The following is a 20,930-nucleotide window of genomic DNA, read 5'->3' as shown; positions in this document are numbered from 1 at the left end:
CCTTCCTCTGGAGAGCAGTCCTGCTCTTCCAGGCTCAAACTCGTCGTGTTCGTTCACTTTTCGTCTTCAAATGTTTTATCAGGTTCGAGGTATTGAAACTGGTCGATTTAACTCCACATCTCGAAACTTTCAGGCCGCAAATCTTGCATGCAGCCATTGATTTTAATCGACGGGATTTATATTTTGAAATATTTCCCGATCGCCGCCATTTCTCCTGGTTTGTTTTTCCTCCATATGAAAAAGCGCCCTTGTCATTGGTCAGAGTGGCTATTGGCCTGCTCTCATTGGTCTGGAGCAGGCCAATAGCGATTGCTGCTTGGTGTTCACATGTCATCACACAACACAGAGACAGAGAGTGTAGTGAGCGCCAGGAGGAAAAAAAGGCTGCGGTCAAATGTTATAATAATGGACCGGTAAATGGTATCGGCGCCGTCTTTGTGTCTTGCCGATACCGATACCACCATTTCGGGGCGGATCGGCGCCCCCTGCGGATACTAGTATCGGTATTGGTGCATCTTTAATTCTTTGTGTGTATTAGTATGTGTGTACTACACTGCCCTCAAGTGCCCAAGGTGCACACACCCGTAGGAGCAACACAATATACATTGGAAGGAAAATGGGAAAAAAGTGACTAAATAAATAAATCATACATATATGGCGGAAAACACTCAGGTGACTTGTTCCGCTCTGAGACCCCCAATTTGGCCAAATTTCAAAATTGTCTGATATGCATGTGTGATACATCATCGGAAAGTTTAAAATCTATATTTTCTGGGTGAAGAAAATTTTTGAACAGGAGGGCATTTAAAAAAAAAAAATTTTAAACAGCAAAACCCTATCTGGAGGTGAGAACTTGCGAGAGCAGAATTACAGACGCCATGACTTTAAAGAGAAATTATCGCGTACTTACCTTGTTTTGATCCAAAAACTCCATGTTGCATGTATCACTGAGTGTCAAACCACAGCTGTGAATGGCCACAGCTGGATTTTTGGGGGATTTTATGGGTGAAACATGGTAATATAACAAGGGTCGCAATGCAGAAATCGCAGACATCGAGGAGTGGTCGAGATGTTCTTTGTCATATATTTACCCTTTCAAATGTTTTTTTTTTTTCAATTTTTCTTTGTTTGGATCGATTATATATCATCTAACATATCGGAGAACATGCGACAGTAATAATAAAATACAATTAAGCGATAGTTATGAGGTAGCTATCCGTGACTTTTTTACAGACGCCATTTTTTTCATTGTGACGTCATTTGTTTAAAAGTTTAAAATATGCGAGTGAATCATTTTTCAAAGTTGTCCTTTTATTTTAAACGAAATATTAGACATCAATTAATGATTCTAAGCTAAAAATGACAGATATTTTGAATGATAAATATAATTAATTACCTTTGTTTTATGGCTGGGTTGAAACAAAAGCGGTTGCGCGACGTTTGTAAGCAGGGGTTTACAGGGTAAAACGGACAAATTAAAAATAGTTCGGGGGCTTATTGCGCCATGAATCTGCTATGGCAGCATATAGACATATTGTTCTTTCAAACACAACAGTTGTTTTGGCTTAAAATACAGCAGCTTATTTTAAAGAGGAGTGCAAGAGCAGAAACTGCTTTTTCAGTCTTGTCTGTGTTTTCCGCCATATATTTTTTTGATTAAATGTTATGTTACACAGTTCTATTTTTACCGTGGGTATTTTTTTGAAATGCGAAGCCTCCTACATATAATATTCGTATTTATTTCCCATCCCCATGTTCAGCGCGCCGCACAGCCCACGCACTTAGACCAATTCTTAAAGTTTCAACTTTGAAACGTTCCAAAAATTCCCGCAATGCAGTGTCTCTTAGGAAATGACCAAATAGCTACAGAAAATGACACAAGGAAGAGAAAAGCATCCAAACGCAATTTTTACAGCATACCTGTGGGCGTGCTGCTGGTGGAGGAAGGTGGGGATGCATGTGGCAGTGGGGGTATGAGCGCGGGTGCAGCAGGCTCGCAGAGGGCATCCAGGTCCGGACGACTCAGCAGCGGCACGGTGGTGACATCCTCGACGACAGGAGGAGCTGAGGGGTTGACAAAAACCTGAAGGTTTACCGTGGCGCTCTATTGCATGAGCCTCGCAGCTTACCTGTCGATGCCTCACTGGTAAAGGGCGAGGGGGACGACGGGCGGCCCACAGACTTTACAACTTGAGCTTTGAAAACTTGAGCGCCTCCTGGAGGAAGCAAAGAAGTGCAGCTGCCGGTAAAATGATGGAGAGGAAGTGACCGAAAGGTTTGCTCACCTAAGGCACTGGTAGCGACTTCAGCTGATGTTTGGACAACTGGGGGGCGCCTCTCGTACGATGCAGGAGCTAAAGGACAGAAAGGTTAGAGTGCCAGAGGAAATTTATTTTCAGTTCAAGTACAGGCAGTTCGCTTCTGTGACTGATTTAACCCCTTGATACTTTAATGTACACTTAACAAATATACATAAAAAGTGTTGTGGGAATGCATAAGTACTTAAACATATTAATAAAAAAACTAAATACAGAAAATTAAATTGATAAATACTGCTAAAAATTAGAAAATCCAATCAGTATTTAATTTTTAAAATTGAAATTATTATTTAATTGTATGGAGTTCATTTTGTTTACACTTATAGATTAGTTGAATTTTTCTTTCATCACGAACAATTGTTTTGAGGTTGTTTTAATTACCTGACGTGTTTCAGCGAACACTTCCGCCTTCATCAGAAAGTCTCTGATGAAAAAGGAGGAATTATTAAATGACCCCTTTTTTTGTTTATTTTATAATTGTCCCCTAACTTCTTTTAAATATACATTTTAAATGTATGATTTTATGTATTTCCTTTTTTTCAATCTTGTAATGCTTTTATTTCTTTATTTATTCATCATTTGTTCATTGTTAGCATTTTCAATTTAATTTTCTAGATTTAGGGTTATTTTAAACTCATTGACTGCAATGATGGCAATAGATATCCAATCCAATTTTAAATGGATTGGACGTCCATTGCCATCAATGGCAGTGATTGTAAATACTATTTTTAAGTACTTACAATTTCTTTCAAGGCTAGTAAGTTCAGGCATCAGGAAGTTAAATTGTCAACCTGGCAAAGCCCATCCCACAAACCTGACTTTCTTTCACAAAGCAAGAGGGCATGACAGAAAATTACACAATTTCTTTTTCAAACATTTGCGGAGGACATATGAAGAGGCAGATGATGGAGAAAAAGCAGAAGAGAAAACGCAAAGAGGAGATCAAGAAGACACTTTTTGGGTTCACTATACAGGTAGTCTCTGTGTTACGACATACCCGACTTTACGATGCCGGAGTCTCGTTAACAGTACATTATTGTACATCACGGTATATTTTATTTGCTTGATTTTATTAATATGACTTCTGCCCTTTTGGCGGAATATTATTTGATTATAATGTTGACTTTTCTTTTGTGATGCATGCTTTTATTTTGGGTATTACTTCCACACGCACACTAGGAAGTCGCGTCGCCGAGTGAGCGAGAGAGAGGAAGGATAACAGCTTAGCTCACTGTTTAGCTAGTACCCAACTCCAACATCTTGGTGTGGACAGTACAATGACGCATAATACATGTTTTTGGATAGTTATTTTGAGATTTAGGGGTAGTCAAAGGGTTAATTTTGACTTGCGGAAATTCGGGTTATGTCGCCAGCGTAGGGACAGAACTTGTCCGTATCACGGGGACTACCTGTATAAAATTTCCTAAACAGTGGTACCTCTACTTACGAAGTCTCAACAAACGGAATTTTCAGGTAACGACTAGGCATGCGCCAATTACCAGCTTCAAGGTATACAGTAGTATGAAAACATCAAGGTTTCAAAACCGCAAAAATTTTCCGTCATACCGTCCCTAAGGTATTAGCTATTTTTTTATATCCCAAATATGCTTGGAGAAATTCCTCGCTTGCAGCTGCAAAGCTCATCCCTCCCCCATCGGTTGTTGCTCAGTGTCAGTGAGTGACCTGTGCTACACAATGGCTGGAGGAGGTGAAACTCCTGAACTTTTTTCCCCTATCGAAGAAAAGGAAATTGTTGGTATGGGAATACTTCGGCTCCAGAAAAGTTACAGAAGGCCACGGCTTCTAGGAGGAGGGCCAACCGACATGTAAAACATGTTTGCGGTGGGTGGCTGCTGAGAAGGCAATACCTCCAATATGATTTCCCATTTATACAAAATTAAAGGTTAGTGAACACCATCATGAGCGTTTTCTATCAGCGTGTTTATTGCTTCTAGCGGTGGTAAAACGAGATTTTTTTTTTTACTTTTCTTTTTTCTGATGGTAATAATGTTGAGCTGTGGTTATTAGGCTCATCTAAAGGACTGCATTCATTCAAATTTTATTTAGAATATATATATATATATATATACAGTGCCTTGCAAAAGTATTCGGCCCCCTTGAATCTTGCAACCTTTCGCCACATTTCAGGCTTCAAACATAAAGATATGAAATTTAATTTTTTTGTCAAGAATCAACAACAAGTGGGACACAATCGTGAAGTGGAACAACATTTATTGGATAATTTAAACTTTTTTAACAAATAAAAAACTGAAAAGTGGGGCGTGCAATATTATTCGGCCCCGTTACTTTCAGTGCAGCAAACTCACTCCAGAAGTTCAGTGAGGATCTCTGAATGATCCAATGTTGTCCTAAATGACCGATGATGATAAATAGAATCCACCTGTGTGTAATCAAGTCTCCGTATAAATGCACCTGCTCTGTGATAGTCTCAGGGTTCTGTTTAAAGTGCAGAGAGCATTATGAAAACCAAGGAACACACCAGGCAGGTCCGAGATACTGTTGTGGAGAAGTTTAAAGCCGGATTTGGATACAAAAATATTTCCCAAGCTTCAAACATCTCAAGGAGCACTGTGCAAGCCATCATATTGAAATGGAAGGAGCATCAGACCACTGCAAATCTACCAAGACCCGGCCGTCCTTCCAAACTTTCTTCTTAAACAAGGAGAAAACTGATCAGAGATGCAGCCAAGAGGCCCATGATCACTCTGGATGAACTGCAGAGATCTACAGCTGAGGTTGGAGAGTCTGTCCATAGGACAACAATCAGTCGTACACTGCACAAATCTGGCCTTTATGGAAGAGTGGCAAGAAGAAAGCCATTTCTCAAAGATATCCATAAAAAGTCTTGTTTAAAGTTTGCCACAAGCCACCTGGGAGTCACACCAAACATGTGGAAGAAGGTGCTCTGGTCAGATGAAACCAAAATTGAACTTTTTTGGTCACAATGCAAAACGATATGTTTGGCGTAAAAGCAACACAGCTCATCACCCTGAACACACCATCCCCACTGTCAAACATGGTGGTGGCAGCATCATGGTTTGGGCCTGCTTTTCTTCAGCAGGGACAGGGAAGATGGTTAAAATTGACGGGAGGATGGATGCAGCCAAATACAGGAACATTCTGGAAGAAAACCTGTTGGTATCTGCACAAGACCTGAGACTGGGACGGAGATTTATCTTCCAACAGGACAATGATCCAAAACATAAAACCAAATCTACAATGGAATGGTTAAAAAATAAACGTATCCAGGTGTTAGAATGGCCAAGTCAAAGTCCAGACCTGAATCCAATCGAGAATCTGTGGAAAGAGCTGAAGACTGCTGTTCACAAACACTCGCCATCCAACCTCACTGAGCTCGAGCTGTTTTGCAAGGAAGAATGGGCAAGAATGTCAGTCTCTCGATGTGCAAAACTGATAGAAACATACCCCAAGCGACTTGCAGCTGTAATTGGAGCAAAAGGTGGCGCTACAAAGTATTAAGGCAAGGGGGCTGAATAATATTGCACACCCCACTTTTCAGTTTTTTATTCGTTAAAAAAGTTTAAATTATCCAATAAATTTTGTTCCGCTTCACAATTGTGTCCCACTTGTTGTTGATTCTTGACAAAAAATAAAAATTTTATATCTCTATGTTTGAAGCCTGAAATGTGGCGAAAGGTTGCAAGGTTCAAGGGGGCCGAATACTTTTGCAAGGCACTGTATATATATATATATATATATATATATATATATATATATATATATATATATGGCGGAAAACACTCAGGTGACTTGAAGTTCCGCTCTGAGACCCCCAATTTGGCCAAATTTCAAAATTGTCCCATATGCATGTGTGATACATCATTGGAAAGCTTAAAATCTCAATTTTCTGGGGGAAGAAAAGTTTTGAACAGGAGGGCATTTAAAAAAATAAAATAAACAGCAAAACCCTAACTGGAGGTGAGAGCACACGAGAGTTTAAAGAAGCCATGATTTTAACGAGATATTATCACGTGCTTACCTCTTTTCGCTAAAAAAACTCCATGTAGCATGTATCACCGAGTGTCGAGATACAGCTGTAAAAGGCCGCAGCCAGATTTTTGGGGGATTTTATGGGTGAAACATGGTAACATAACAAGAGTCGCAATGCAGAAATCGCAGACATCAAGGAGTGGTTGAGATTTTCATTTTCATATATTTACCCTTTTAAAGGTTTTTTTTTTTTTTTTTTCAGTTTTTCTTTATTTGGATCGATTATTTATCATCTAAAATATTGGGGGAAATGCGACAGGAACAAAAAAACTTACAATTAAGGGCTAGTTATGAGGTAGATATCCGTGACTTTTTTAGAGACGCAAATGTCCTTGTGACGATTGTTTAAAAGTTTAAAATAAGCGAGTGAATTCTTTTTTTAAGTGGTTTTTGTTTTTAAACTAAATATTAGACATCAATTAATGATTCTAAGCTAAAAATGACAGACATTTTGAATGATAAATATAATTAATTACCTTCCTTTTATGGCTGGGTTGAAACAAAAGCGGTTGCGCGACGTCTGTAAACAGGGGTTTACAGGGTAAAACGGACAAATTAAAAATAGTTCGGGAGCTTAATGTGCCATGAATCTGCTATGGCAGCATATAGACATATTGTTCTATCAAACACAACAGTTCTTTTGGCTTAAATACAGCAGTTTATTTTAAAGAGGGGTGCAAGAGCAGAAACTGCTTTTTCAGCCTTGTCTGTGTTTTCCACCATATATATTTTATTTATTCTAACAATATACTTATGTTCCAACTTGCTAATATGTTTTGAAAAATAAAAATCCTGTCCAATGGATTTTTTTTTCATACCCAGATATCTCAGAGTAACAGATATTAGAGCTGTAATTGCAATACCGTGATACCTTGGAACTATTATATTTTGGCTTAAAGTTATCATACTGTCAAAACTCCATGTTGCATGTATCACTGAGTGTCAAGCCACAGCTGTGAATGGCCACAGCTGGATTTTGGGGGGATTTTATGGGTGAAACATGGTAATATAACAAGGGTCGCAATGCAGAAATTGCAGACATCAAGGAGTGGTCAAGATGTTCTTTGTCATATATTTAATTTTTCAAATGTTTTTTTTTTTTTCCAATTTTTCTTTGTTTGGATCGATTATATATCATCTAACATATCGGAGAAAATGCGACAGTAACAAAAAAATACAATTAAGCGATAGTTATGAGGTAGATATCCGTGACTTTTTTTTTTTACAGAATCCATTGTTTTTCATTGTGACGTCATTTGTTTAAAAGTTTGAAATATGCGAGTGAATCATTTTTTAAAGTTGTCCTTTTATTTTAAACGAAATATTAGCCATCAATTAATGATTCAAAGCTAAAAATGACAGACATTTTGAATGATAAATATAATTAATTACCTTCGTTTTATGGCTGGGTTGAAACAAAAGCGGTTGCGCGAGGTCTGTAAAACGGACAAATTAAAAATAGTTCGGGAGCTTAATGTGCCATGAATCTGCTATGCCAGCATATAGACATATTGTTCTACCAAACACAACAGTTCTTTGGCTTAAATATAGCAGTTTATTTTAAAGAGGGGTGCAAGAGCAGGAACTGCTTTTTCAGCCTTGTCTGTGTTTTTCACCATATACGTTTTATTTATTCTAACATTATACCTATGTTCCAATTTGCTAATATGTTTTGAAAAATAAAAATCCTGTTCAATGGATTTTTTTTCATACCCAGATATCTCAAAGTAACAGATATTAGAGCTGTAATTGCAATACCGTGATACCTTGAAACTATTATATTTTGACTTAAGGTTATCATACCATCAGAATATCGTACCGGCACATGCCTAGTTACAACACGTCTCAAATAGAAAATATTTCCTCTTGTTACAAAAGAAAGTTAGGATACGAAAGGCAAAAATACGTTACAGTATGGGCTGCTACTCGCAGCTCCCATGGTTTCCTGAATGTGACAGACTTATAGCTGCTCTGCCATTGGCAATTGCCTAGCATCTTAATGGCATTAAACTGGCAAAGAGGGACCTCTAAAATATATGTATATTTGTATCCCATCATCATCTTCATTCGACCCTTGGGCCATGAATTGTCCCGGCAGCTTTACGTGAGTGTTTCAACTTTTCTTCTTTACTCTATTCTTTGATTTTTACATTATGCACAACTCACATTTTATGTTTATTGCAAATAATCTAATTGGAACATGTGTCTGTTACATGTTTTGATGCATTTTTATGCTTCATAAAAGATTTATGTCTGAATTTTTGGGAACTTGGAACGGATTCGGGCATTTACATGGAAAATGCTCCTCTCCTTACAGAATTGTCAGTTTACGAGACTACAGTACTTCCAGAACCAATTCATTTCGTAAGTAGAGGTAAAACTGTATAAGGAGTTGAGGATGAATGAATAATTGTCAGCATGAATAAGTGTACTTTAGCATCCATGCTACCTTTTCCCTCGAAGATGACAGGCAGTGGCGGTGGTGGAGTGATGAGGGGGAAGGCAAGGGGAAAAACGGAGGAGGAGTGACACGAAGAGTCAAGGGACTGGGCGGAGCTAGTCGGCCAAAGAGGGTGGAGTTCAGGGTTGGTTCGGCCGCCCACTTGGATGATTGATAGGTGCGTTAAGATGGAGATAAGGTGGAAGATGTTTAAATGCAGTCAGAGGAGCATTCCAGAAAAAAGTTAGAAATAAGCTAAAGGAGCAGTCACAGGAAGAGTGTGTTGTTCAGTAGTTAGAAGCGATCATGCATGAAGCTACCTGCTTCGAGTGTGGGCTTGGGCGGCTGAGGGGCAGGGCGGTTGGGGCGTGTAAGCGGGCGCGAAACGACTGCAGTGGCAGGAGGAAAAAAGGTGGAACATGAGATGAGTAAGACAGCAACAGGGAGCTTCAACACCAATGTTTACCAGCTGCTCCACCGACAGACTTGTTGTCGCCGTCCTCATCGCTCTCGTTGAAGTCGTCCATGTTGGCCACGTCGGGTTTGACGCTCATGAGGCTGGCGAGGCTTTGCATGTCTTCGTCACTAAACACGGCTAACGTTAGCTTAGCTTAGCATCAGAGCGCTAACGCTAGTTGAGAAACTCACGTGGCTTTCCCCTCACGCACAAAGATGCATGACAGAGACAGCTTGAGCTCCGCTTCAACCACTTTGACGGACAGCGGCTTGAGCGGCAGCCTGACGTCTGTCTGTGTCGGCGTCACGCTGGCGTAATTCTTCAGGTTGATGGCGGCAGACGCCAGAACTTTACGGTGGCCTTTGCACTCCTGTTGGATTGCGCAGTTCGGTCAGAGGAACAGTTAATTATCTTATAGGCAGAGGGCACTTCTGATGAAAATTCAGAGGTACAGTCCCAGAAATAGCTAAAGCAGTTGTTCTTAAACTTGCTAAAGGTACCGAACCCCACGAGTTGTACATGCAATCGGTTTTGCGTGGATCCATGCCGCACAACACGATCCATCCCCCTCGTCCAGGTCAGGACTCGCACCCGCGCGTACGACGCGTCCAGCATGGCAGGCGAATGCGCTGACCACTTAGCCAAGTCCGGGCTAGCAGCTTTAACTGCCAGCCGCACCCTCTAGAAGGCATCGGGAGGGAGATTTCTATGCACAGCTCACAACGGAGAAGCGTATACCCGTTACATACATTCACCGAACCATTCGGAATTTCATAATCAAGCTTTTTTTTCTTCAAATTCAAAACCTAGCTAAGCTTGCAAGCAAATTTAAATGGAAATTTAGTCAAATTTCAAATTTTCACGCTGGAAAATACAATTTCATGTCTACATTCTTTTATTTTTTACTTTAAACCTGTTCTGTTCAGCTGCTAAGACACAGAGAACAGGAATCTGAGTGTCCTTATAGTCTTAACACCTTTAACGTATCACATGGGAGTTTGATATACTTCCATTGTTGTTCATCATGTCTACATTCTCATTTTATCGTTGCATCCTTCCATCACATACTATCTTCCTGGCGTAAAATGTGATGCAAATGTTTTTTAAAATTATTATCTGCGCAGTGCACGCTGCCTGTAGGTCTTTTATACTTACTCATACCAAGTGTGAGTCAACCTTCCACTGAGCAAACCACTTTCTCCTCCCATTCGATAGAGGGCTAGGAGTTGAAAGTAATTGAATAATGCCTATCAATTGGAGATCCAGTCCAAAACCTAATCTAAAACAACACTTGACCTTTAGTCAGAGTACAAAATTAGGGCCCTGTGTGCATTAACCTTCACGAACCCCTTAGATTTACTCACCCAACCCCAGGGGTTCAATCGAACCCAGGTTAAGAACCACTCAGCTAAAGCAATATTCCTGTCATGGGTTGGTAGAAGTTAAGCAAAAGTGTCAGAAGAAAAGTACCGTAAGAGAAAGAGTTGAATGGAATATTCTTGTTGGGTGACAAACAAACTAATTACAGGTACAGTCATGGAAACACTTGATGGACTACTCTAATCCAGCACCGTACAGAGGAACGATCAGAACAAGAGTTAGACTGATAGTCAGAACAACAAATGAAGCAATAATCTAGTCGACTGGCATGTAAAGGGAAATTTAGAGAAAGAGTCAGAGGTACAATCCTAGGAGTGGTTAGAAGAATTGCAAAAGTGATATTCATGTTGAGCGGTCTGGAGAAGAGAGGGCAAAATGTCAAAGGTCAAAGGTACAGTCAGAGAGTAATCATAAGAACAGTTGAAAAACTGTTCTGGTCCAGTTGTGTGCAAAGAAAGGTAGAAGAAAAAGCTGATGTACAGTGTAACGCAAAAGTGAGTACACCCCTCGCTTTTCTGCAGATACAGTGGGGCAAATAAGTATTTAGTCAACCACCAATTGTGCAAGTTCTCCTACTTGAAAAGATTAGAGAGGCCTGTAATTGTCAACATGTGTAAACCTCCACCATGAGAGACAGAATGTGGGGGAAAAAAACAGAAAATCACATTGTTTGATTTTTAAAGAGTTATTTCTAAATTACAGTGGAAAATAAGTATTTGGTCACCTACAAACAAGCAAGATTTCTGGCTGTCAAAGAGGTCTAACTTCTTCTAACGAGGCTCCACTCATTACCTGTAGTAATGGCACCTGTTTTAACTGATTATCGGTAAAAAAAGACACCTGTCCATAACCTCAGTCAGTCACACTCCAAACTCCACTATGGCCAAAACCAAAGAGCTGTCGAAGGACACCAGAGACAAAACTGTAGACCTGCACCAGGCTGGGAAGAATGAATCTGCAATAGGTAAAACGCTTGGTGTAAAGAAATCAACTGTGGGAGCAATGATTAGAAAATGGAAGACATACAAGACCACTGATAATCTCCTTCGATCTGGGCCTCCATGCAAGACCTCACCCCGTGGCGTCAAAATGATAACAAGAACGGTGAGCAAAAATCCCAGAACCGCACGGTGGGACCTAGTGAATGACCTACAGACAGCTGGGACCACAGCAACAAAGGCTACTATCAGTAACACAATGCGCCGCCAGGGACTCAAATGCCAGATGTGTCCCCTTGCTGAAGCCAGTACACGTCCAGGCCCGTCTGCGGTTCGCTCGAGAGCATTTGGATGATCCAGAAGAGGACTGGGAGAATGTGCTATGGTCAGATGAAACCAAAATAGAACTTTTTGGTAGAAACACAGGTTGTCGTGTTTGGAAGCGAAAGAATACTGAATTGCTTCCGAAGAACACCATACCCACTGTGAAGTATGGGGGTGGAAACATCATGCTTTGGGGCTGTTTTTCTGCAAAGGGACCAGGACGACTGATCTGTGTAAAGAAAAGAATGAATGGGGACATGTATCGAGAGATTTTGAGTGAAAATCTCCTTCCATCAGCAAGGCCATTGAAGATTGATTTCAGCATGACAGTGATCCCAAACACACAGCCAGGGCAACAAAGGAGTGGCTTCGTAAGAAGCATTTCAAGGTCCTGGAGTGGCCTAGCCAGTCTCCAGATCTCAACCCCTAGAAAATATGTGGAGGGAGTTGAAAGTCTGTGTTGCCCAACGACAGCCCCAAAACATCACTGCTCTAGAGGAGATCTGCATGAAGGAATGGGCCAAAATACCAGCAACAGTGTGTGAAAAGCTTGTGAAGAGTTACAGAAAACGTTTGGCCTCCGTTATTGCCAACAAAGGGTACATCACAAAGTATTGAGATGAACTTTTGGTATTGACCAAATACTTATTTTCCACCATGATTTGCAAATAAATTCTTTACAAATCAAACAATGTGGGTTTTCCCCACATTCTGTCTCTCATGGTCGAGACATTGGTTGGTTTACCCATGTTGACAATTTCAGGCCTCTCTAATATTTTCAAGTGGGAGAACTTGCACAATTAGTGGCTGACTAAATACTTATTTGCCCCACTGTATTTAAGTATATCTTTTCATGGGACAACACTGACAAAATGACACTTTGACACAATGATAAATAGTCTTTGTGCAGCTTATGTAATAGAGTTAATTTATTTTCCCCTCAAAATATAGCCATTAATATCTAAACCCCTGGCAACAAAAGTGAGTATACTGCATGGGAACTACACACATCCCTAAATGTCCAAATTGAGTACTGCTTGTCATTTTCCCTCCAAAATGTCACGTGACTCGTTACAGGAGTGCTGTTTGTATTGTTGCAGAGATTGAAGAGGTGGTGGGTGGTGGTGGGGGGGAGGTCATTCCCACTACCATGCTTGACTGTAGGCATGACACACTTATCTTTGTACTCCTCAACCGTTCGCCGCCACACATGCTTGAGACCATCGGAACCAAACAAATTAACCTTCATCTCATCAGACCATAGGACATGGTTCCAGTAATCCATGTGCTTTGTTGACATGTCTTCAGCCAACTGTTTGCGGGCTTTCTTGTGTACCGTCTTCAGAAGAGGCTTCCTCCTGGGGTGACAGCCATGCACACCAAGTCACATGACATTTCGGAGGGACAATAACAAACAGTACTCAATTTGGACCTTTAGGGATGTATGTAGTTCCTATCCGGTGTACTCACTTTTGTTGCCAGGGGTTTAGAAATTAATGGCTATAGTTTGAGGGGAAAATAAATGAACTCTATTACATAAGCTACACACAGACTACTTTTCATTGTGTCAAAGTGTCATTTTGTCAGTGTTGTCCCATGATAAGATATACTTAAATATCTGCAGAAATGCGAGTGGTGTACTCACTTTTGTGATACACTTTACAACAGGAGAACAAGTCAAAAGAAGGGCTGAGAAACAGATTATGCTCGTGACGAGGCTGGCAGAGAAATAATCAGTGGGACGGTCATAGGACCAGTCGATTGGACTGTTCTGCCCAGTGGCGTGCAGATGACCAATCAGAAGAAAAAAACAGAGATACAGCCAGAGGCACATGAATACTATGGGTGCATGCTAAAGTATAGTCAGAGAACAGCTGTACAAATTTTAAGAGTGGGTAAAAACAAGAGGTTTACGGTACTCACCCCCTCAATGACAAAGGTCCACTCTTTGTCCTCAAACATGTCAGCACCCGCTTCCTGCGGACACGACAGCATAACACACATCATGAGACATAAACAACCAAAGAGGATATATTTTAGAGTCTGTACGCTACCTTGAAGAGTGTCACCGAGATGTCCACGTTCTCCGGGACGGGCCAAAGAACCATCCCTCGGTACGGGTTTTTGATTCCGGGTTGCCAACTGTGCAGCTACACACATCAATGTACACACTTGAGTCCAATTTTTAGGAGAAGAGGGAACCTCTTGATACCTCACGATACGATACGATTTGCGATACAAGGCTCACGATAACGATGATCTCACGATATGACGATACAATAATTGTCAATACATGTGTCAGGAAAAATGCTTGTCTTTATTAAATCCCCTATTGAGTGAGTCCACTCAAATCCACTCAAGCTGCTCACCTACACACAATGAGTTTTCACAGCAACTCTTTAACAAGCTAAACGATGATTGATGCAAGCGGCACTTTGAAGTTTCGGCTTCCAAGCGTCTCTGTCAAGATCAAACCTTAACGTCTGTCAATCGTGCGACTGTTTTATGGGTTTCGGCACCCATGAGCATTGTGTAATTATTGACATCAACAATGGCGAGCTACTAGTTTATTTTTTCATTGAAAATTTTACAAATTTTATTAAAACGAAAACATTAACAGGGGTTTTAATATAAAATTTCTATAACTTGTACTAACATTTATCTTTTAAGAACTACAAGTCTTTCTATCCATGGATCGCTTTAACAGAATGTTAATAATGTTATTGCCAGCTTGTTGATTTATTGTTATAATAAACAAATACAGTACTTATGTACAGTATGTTGAATGTATATATCCGTCTTGTCTTATCTTTCCATTCCAACAATAATTTACAGAAAAATATGGCATATTTTATAGATAGTTTGAATTGCGATTAATTACGATTAATTAACTTTTAAGCTGTGATTAACTGGATTAAAAACTTTAATCGTTTGACAGCCCTAATATATATATATATATATAAAGATTTTTTTTTTTTTTTTTAAAAACAAATTCTTTAATTTAAAAATTTTTTTTTTGATTGAATCAACTTTTTTGGGGTTAGGGTTTGGGATTGAATGACTTAGACACAAATGTTCTAATCATAATATGGCCCAAACACAAAAAGGATTGCTTCAATCAAAGAAAACCTTTTTAATGATAAATTAAGTGTTCAAATGCAAATTCTTCAATCGCAAATATTTTTTCGCATTCAAAAACTTTTTCTATGATTGAAATTGTTCTTATTTTGATTGAAGTGATTTTTGTTTTTTAAAATCATTATTTTTTTGAAGAAACTTTCTTAATAAAGACCAGAATGTCCTAGCAAAAATGTGGCCCAAACATGAATTAACATTACGTCAAACTTGCTTCAATCAAAAAAAAAACCTTGACTTCAATCAAAAACAAACAAAAAAAATTTTTTTTTTAATTAAAAATATAACTTTCATATGCATTTTTGTTGTTGTTGAGTTTTTGGAGTTTCAAATTTATTTTATCATTCAAACACATTTTTTTGATTGAAGCGACTTCTTTTCTGGTTGAAAAAAAAGACACAAATCTACCTCCATATGGCTCCGCCCTGGGGATACAGTTTAGAGTAGGGTAACTACATTGGCACGACACCGGCGGGCGTACCATATTCAATGGATGACCATTTTGGCGAAAAGTATAGCTGTCCTAAGCAGCCTGATTTAGAATTCCCCTCAAGAATGATGGGAAACAAAAAAACGCTCATTGTCAACTACTGTTATAAATATTCTTGTAAGTTAATTTTATTGCTGACTTTGCGTTTCGGGGTCATCAACATGTCCCAAAAATCAAACTCCACCTATGCCGGTAAGGGTAAAAAAAAAAATGTGCATAAAAGGTTTAAGGCTGGTGTAGGCAGAGTTTCATCACCTTGGAGCACATGCGCCTGTTCCTCCTCGTCCAAACCACGCGCAACTTGTCTGGTTGCCTGCACACACACAATGTTTGTGTGTACATTAGATACATGTTGTGTGTACACTTTCCAAAAGCATCTTGGATCACAAACTCATGACCATCATGAGGACGGCATTCATTAGTGTAGTGACTTGTGTGTGAGCCTGTTTGTGCGTTGTATTGTCTACCAGTGTACAGGAAGCGAAGGGGGAAGTTGCTGAGCAGTCATGTGAAAGGCGTACTTGTGAGGCGTGCTGGCGGTGTTGTGTAGTTTGTTGACTCAGTGTTGCTATGTTTGATTAATTTCTTAGTCTGGAAATTCTTGAATCTAATTAGCTACTACACTGTAAAAAAAATGCAATAATTTATGTTAATTTAAGATTTTAACAACTCAGACTACATCTACACAAGGACGGATAATGGCCTTAAATGTTCAATTCATTGTGCTACACGGCATGTCGGCTACACTAATGTACCTCTTGTCAAGATATTTAATGACATAAGCTCCCCAGGAAGACATAAATGTCCCCTCCCAAACTCTCTGCCACCACTAAATATACTGTAGTATCATTTGTCTATAAAATTCTTATCATTATTATAATAACACCTCTGCATAACATTGTGTCCTTTTTAATATTAAAGAAAAAAGTAATATAGATCAATTTACAATAAAGTGTAAAAAAAAAAAAAAAAAAAATCCATAGTGTAAAAACACACTCGATACATTTTTTGACCATGTGATACTAAAAATTAAAATTGAATAAAATCGATAAATAATAATAAATTCAAATTGGTTAGCAACATTAACTCAAAATGCCAAAAAATTAGACCGAAACAACAAAAATTAATTAATAGAACAAAAACGAGTGTCATTGGACAGAGCGGCAGTTTTTATTTTTGCTGCAGGCGGTATCAGCTCCTTTGCTATGGCGTGGGATTATTTTACACTGAGCAACCTGTTATGCCACTTTAAATGATGCTAACAGTGCTCGCTGATTTACCGATGTAACACTGACAAAGCGGGACGATTGTTGGCAATATACGGCACATTTTCGCTGAAAAAAAATTCCTGCTGTCCGCTGCGAACATTTTTAGACAAAGTAAACAGACTGGTCTTTCCTCGTGTCCCGCTGTACTAAATACTACATACACTTCGTCATATTTCCTCGTCTTGGCTTTTCATATCTCAACTACTCTTTGCTGTGTGCTCTTGTTTGGTTAAAAAATACTGCGCACACGCTGAAAATGATAGCACCACTGCCACCCACTGAGTGTATGTGCAATTACACTTTATTCTAGTACAGCAAAAAAGTATGTTCCTCAAGGTAACATGCGCCACCCCCGACATCGCTCTGCGCCCCTCTGGGGGGGCTCGCCCCACTATTTGAGAAGTACTGGTCTAGTGTAGCCGCCGGCTACCTGTGTAAAAACTGGAGCCAATGGAAGTGACGTCATGGAGGACGCCATTGTCTTTTTTTTTGTGTGGCATTACGGTATCGTAAACAATGGATGCCAATGGTTAAGTGGCAGCTTTCCTGCTTCTCTTTTCACAGCTGCAACTGAAAGAGCTTGTAAATTTTACACGTGAACATGACCAGAGAAGACATCGAACAATGTGAAAAATTATAACCTTCTGGTTCAGAGGTGAACCACACGGACGATGACATCACACACGAGGCTGCTCCTTTTTGCGCAGACGTCGTTTGCAGAAGCGTGGGGTTTATAAACACACCTTAAACGTAGTGCGAACAGGTATAAAATATTGTCCGAATTACAAGGCAAAAAATTATGTCTTAGTGTAGACATAGCCATAGACTTCATAATTATATTACCTTCCACAGACACTGCGCCACGCCTTCAAGTAGGTGGCCGTCCCACACTGCGCTTTAGTTATTCGCAGTCGGTCGCAGTTATTCAACACATGCAGCGATCTAACGCCGGATTTAAGTTGAAAAAGTACAAAAGCTGTACCACATACAAACAGGAAAGATTGTCTCAGGAGTGATTTGTTTGTGGATTCAAGGTAATTATTATATTTTTCGTACTATGCTTGCATTTTGAAACGTTGTGACAAAAATTAATGGGAGAAATTAACCACTACGGCATTGGCGTCATAATTCGCAATATTTACGTAAAATAAATGCCAACTGCCCGTTTTTTTGCTTTTAACCAAGAATCGAGACTGTTTTACGTTCATATCTATAAAGAATTCAGTGATATAAGCATTTATTCAGAAGAATTGTAAAAGTAAAAAGCTCTTTGTGGTTATAAGGCAGCGCCACAGTGGCTTAAAGACTAGCAGCACATTCGACATATTTACGTAAAATAAATGCTAACTGCCCGTTTTTTTGCTTTTAACCAAGAATCGAGACTGTTTTACGTCCATATCTATAAAGAATTCAGGGAATTAAGTATTTATTCGGGATAACGTTCAACATAAAAAGCTCTCTGTGGTGATAAGGTGTCGCCACAGTGGCTAAAAACTTGCAGCACATTCGACATAGTTACGTAAAATAAATGTTAACTGCCCGGTTCTTTGCTCTTTTAACAAAGAATCAAGACTTTTACATCCATATCTATAAAGAATTCAAGGATTTATACATTTATTCACAAGAATTTTCACGTTAAAAGCTCTTTGTTTCCACTCGGTCAGCTTTGACGGAGATAGGCCCCCTATTAATCGTCCCCGCACCCCGTGTCCTGTCAATATACTATGAAGTCTATGACATAGCCTCAAAATGTTCATGCTTTCGTCAGTAACTTGTTATTTTGAGAATTTAAAACTGAAATGAGTTGTGCTAATTTGAATAATCAGGTTCTAGGGGTAAAATTTACATTTCTGAGTAAGCAAAACTTGAGAATAGAATAGAACAGAATACAATACAATACAATACAATAGAGTTGTGTGAACTTGAAATGTGAAGTTGTGTTGAGGCATGTCATGATCACACATTTTTGCACCCGTGTCCAGTCACCTGATTTTGAGAACCTGCCGATACAGTCCCGATCCGATACAGAAAAAAAAGTGTTGTTCAAAAAAAAAAAAAAAGGAATTCATAATGTGTTTAAACAAGAAAAACATAGAAAAATGCTTGTCTTTATTAAATGCTTCATTGAGTGAGTCCACCCAAATCCATTCGCGCTGCTCACTTACACACACACAATGAGTTGCCATAGCACATTACCGCAATATTTATACAAGCTGAACAATGATTGACACATACGGCGCCTTGAAGGTAGCGCTCCCATGCGTCTCTGGCAAGATCAAAGCGTCAACGCCTGTCAATCATCATTAACTTTAACAAGTAAACTCCAGTTGCCTCCTGACCAAGAAAAGCAGCAGGTGGGAGAGTGGGAGGCTGTACAAGCATTAAGCAGGAAAACATATAGTTTTTAAAAACCCGATCCTTTTCACCCGATTCGGATCCTCTGAAAAATGGCTCGATCGGCCTGATTTCCGATCACGCGATCGAATCAGGACATCCCTAGATGTGTTAACTTGTGAATGTGAAGTTGTGTGAATTTAGCCCTAGCCTCACTCCAGATGCCTTCAAAAATGTGTGCTAGCAACAGTATAGTCAGTCACACTGTTTAGCTCAGTTGTCTAAGCATTGTGCTACCATGGAAGAGGCCCAGGTTTTGAATTCTGAATATATTGCACTTAACCATAAGACCATTTTACTTAAAATTACTTAAAATATTGAGTTCTGCTTTTTTAGCATAAATTCAGCTTATAAAATGAAGAATTTTTTGTGCAAGTTTTCCATCAAAACCTATGAAATAGGTTGACTTGAAAGTTCAGCTTTCTTTTTTTTTTTTTTTTTGGAAACAGTGTAGTGTTCCCCACATATTATTTTTGCCGTGATTCTTTAAAAATGATCATTTCTCATGTGTTTTTACAATACATTTAAAAAAAGAATGAAAAAAGTTTTAATCAATTTAGCTCATTCACTGAATGATTGCTGCTGGTCAAAACAGACTGGACCTCCATCGCCGACAATGGCAGAAAATAATTGCTTCAATTTTGTTCACGCATTAAAGGAAGGCTTTTGAAACGTACCCACCGTGATAAAGGGGGGTTCACTCTATACTGACAGCTGACGCGGGTACGCGCACTCACGCCCCCAACCGCTATCTTTTGAGGACGTGCCAAAGAAACACGAAGGACACGCAGCTCTCTTATGAAGATCATATTTATCATAAAGATAATGTATTGTGAGTGTATGTCCACTCACCATTTGTCTTTGCATTCGAGCAGCAACTCCTGGTAAGAAGCAACAAATTGAAACTTGGAAGCTTTTTTGCCAACCCGCTGAAGTCTTTTCCACACTGACGTCATCGTGGACACACAAAAGACGTCCGAGCGGGTCCAATAAAGTTTTTGTGTCCTGGCGGCGCACACCCAGGCGCGCGCGCGCTCACGAAGGACAAACGTTCACTCTCTTCGGGAAGTCCAACGAACGAAGGAAATGACGAAGCGCGTGCCCGCGCCCACTCCTTTCAGCGATCTGGACGCGCGTGTTTGACACTCCACGTCCACGCCAGACTTTGATCCTGCCACAGGCTCTTCTGACGTGCGCGCGTACGCTTGAAGGCGACTTGGAGTTTCCATGCTGACTCAAGCGCGTGCGCGTTCACGCCGGATGACAGCACAAGGGTATTTTTAGGGTGAATGACAGGAGCAGCCGCGTGGAGGGGCGGGACCTGATGAAGCCAAGTATAATTTTTTTTGCCACGTCAATCAAAAACCTAAGCCCACCCACCGGAACTTACTGCGATAACAAAACTAGTTTTAAGTGAAGTATTTTTGTGCTGTCAAAAGTCGCGCTATTTTCAACGTATACTTAGTGGCATCTAGTGGTCGAATCTGGTAAAGCAGCTTAAATTTGAGCACACTCGTTTCCCAGTCAATATTTCGGGGTTGGCGTATGTATTTGGAGTTTTTTGGGTCTTTATTGACTTACATGTGTTTACTGGGCACGTTTGACACATCAGATATGGCCGACACGTCTTTGTATCTCGGAACCATAAAGCTGCTCATGGCAGGATTTTATTCACAGTTGATGTCTGTGATGCCAGCGACATTCAAACCACAGCTGAGGAACCTGTCATTGGCCCCCTTTGACGGTGATTGACT

At 39.9% G+C, this 20,930-nt stretch overlaps 1 protein-coding gene across 8 annotated transcripts in view; it reads right to left on the bottom strand.

Moving 5' to 3' along the window:
• Window positions 1-20,449, bottom strand: part of LOC130906639 (trichohyalin-like) — a 34,218-nt gene extending 13,769 nt beyond the window's left edge. For 3 of the 8 annotated variants that reach the window (XM_057821155.1, XM_057821156.1, XM_057821158.1), the window contains exons 1-10: window positions 20,029-20,447; window positions 15,770-15,827; window positions 13,944-14,039; window positions 13,813-13,866; window positions 9,439-9,617; window positions 9,257-9,375; window positions 9,111-9,179; window positions 2,286-2,354; window positions 2,130-2,216; window positions 1,921-2,064 (exon numbers count right to left, since the gene is read on the bottom strand). In XM_057821155.1, the coding sequence (XP_057677138.1) occupies window positions 1,921-2,064; window positions 2,130-2,216; window positions 2,286-2,354; window positions 9,111-9,179; window positions 9,257-9,375; window positions 9,439-9,617; window positions 13,813-13,866; window positions 13,944-14,039; window positions 15,770-15,827; window positions 20,029-20,132 (979 nt within the window). In that variant the 5' untranslated portion in view covers window positions 20,133-20,447. Of the gene's footprint in view, window positions 1-1,920; window positions 2,065-2,129; window positions 2,217-2,285; window positions 2,355-8,799; window positions 9,000-9,110; window positions 9,180-9,256; window positions 9,376-9,438; window positions 9,618-13,812; window positions 13,867-13,943; window positions 14,040-15,769; window positions 15,828-20,028 lie in introns of those variants that run through there. The other 5 variants (XM_057821154.1, XM_057821153.1, XM_057821161.1 and 2 more) reach the window with 5 other exon arrangements.
• Between the last annotated feature and the right edge of the window lie 481 nt (window positions 20,450-20,930).

Source organism: Corythoichthys intestinalis, chromosome 18 (genome assembly GCF_030265065.1).
Source record: "Corythoichthys intestinalis isolate RoL2023-P3 chromosome 18, ASM3026506v1, whole genome shotgun sequence".
Taxonomy (NCBI): Eukaryota; Metazoa; Chordata; class Actinopteri; order Syngnathiformes; family Syngnathidae; genus Corythoichthys; species Corythoichthys intestinalis.
Note: the sequence above shows the minus strand (reverse complement) of the source record. Positions and strands in the feature narration are given on the sequence as shown.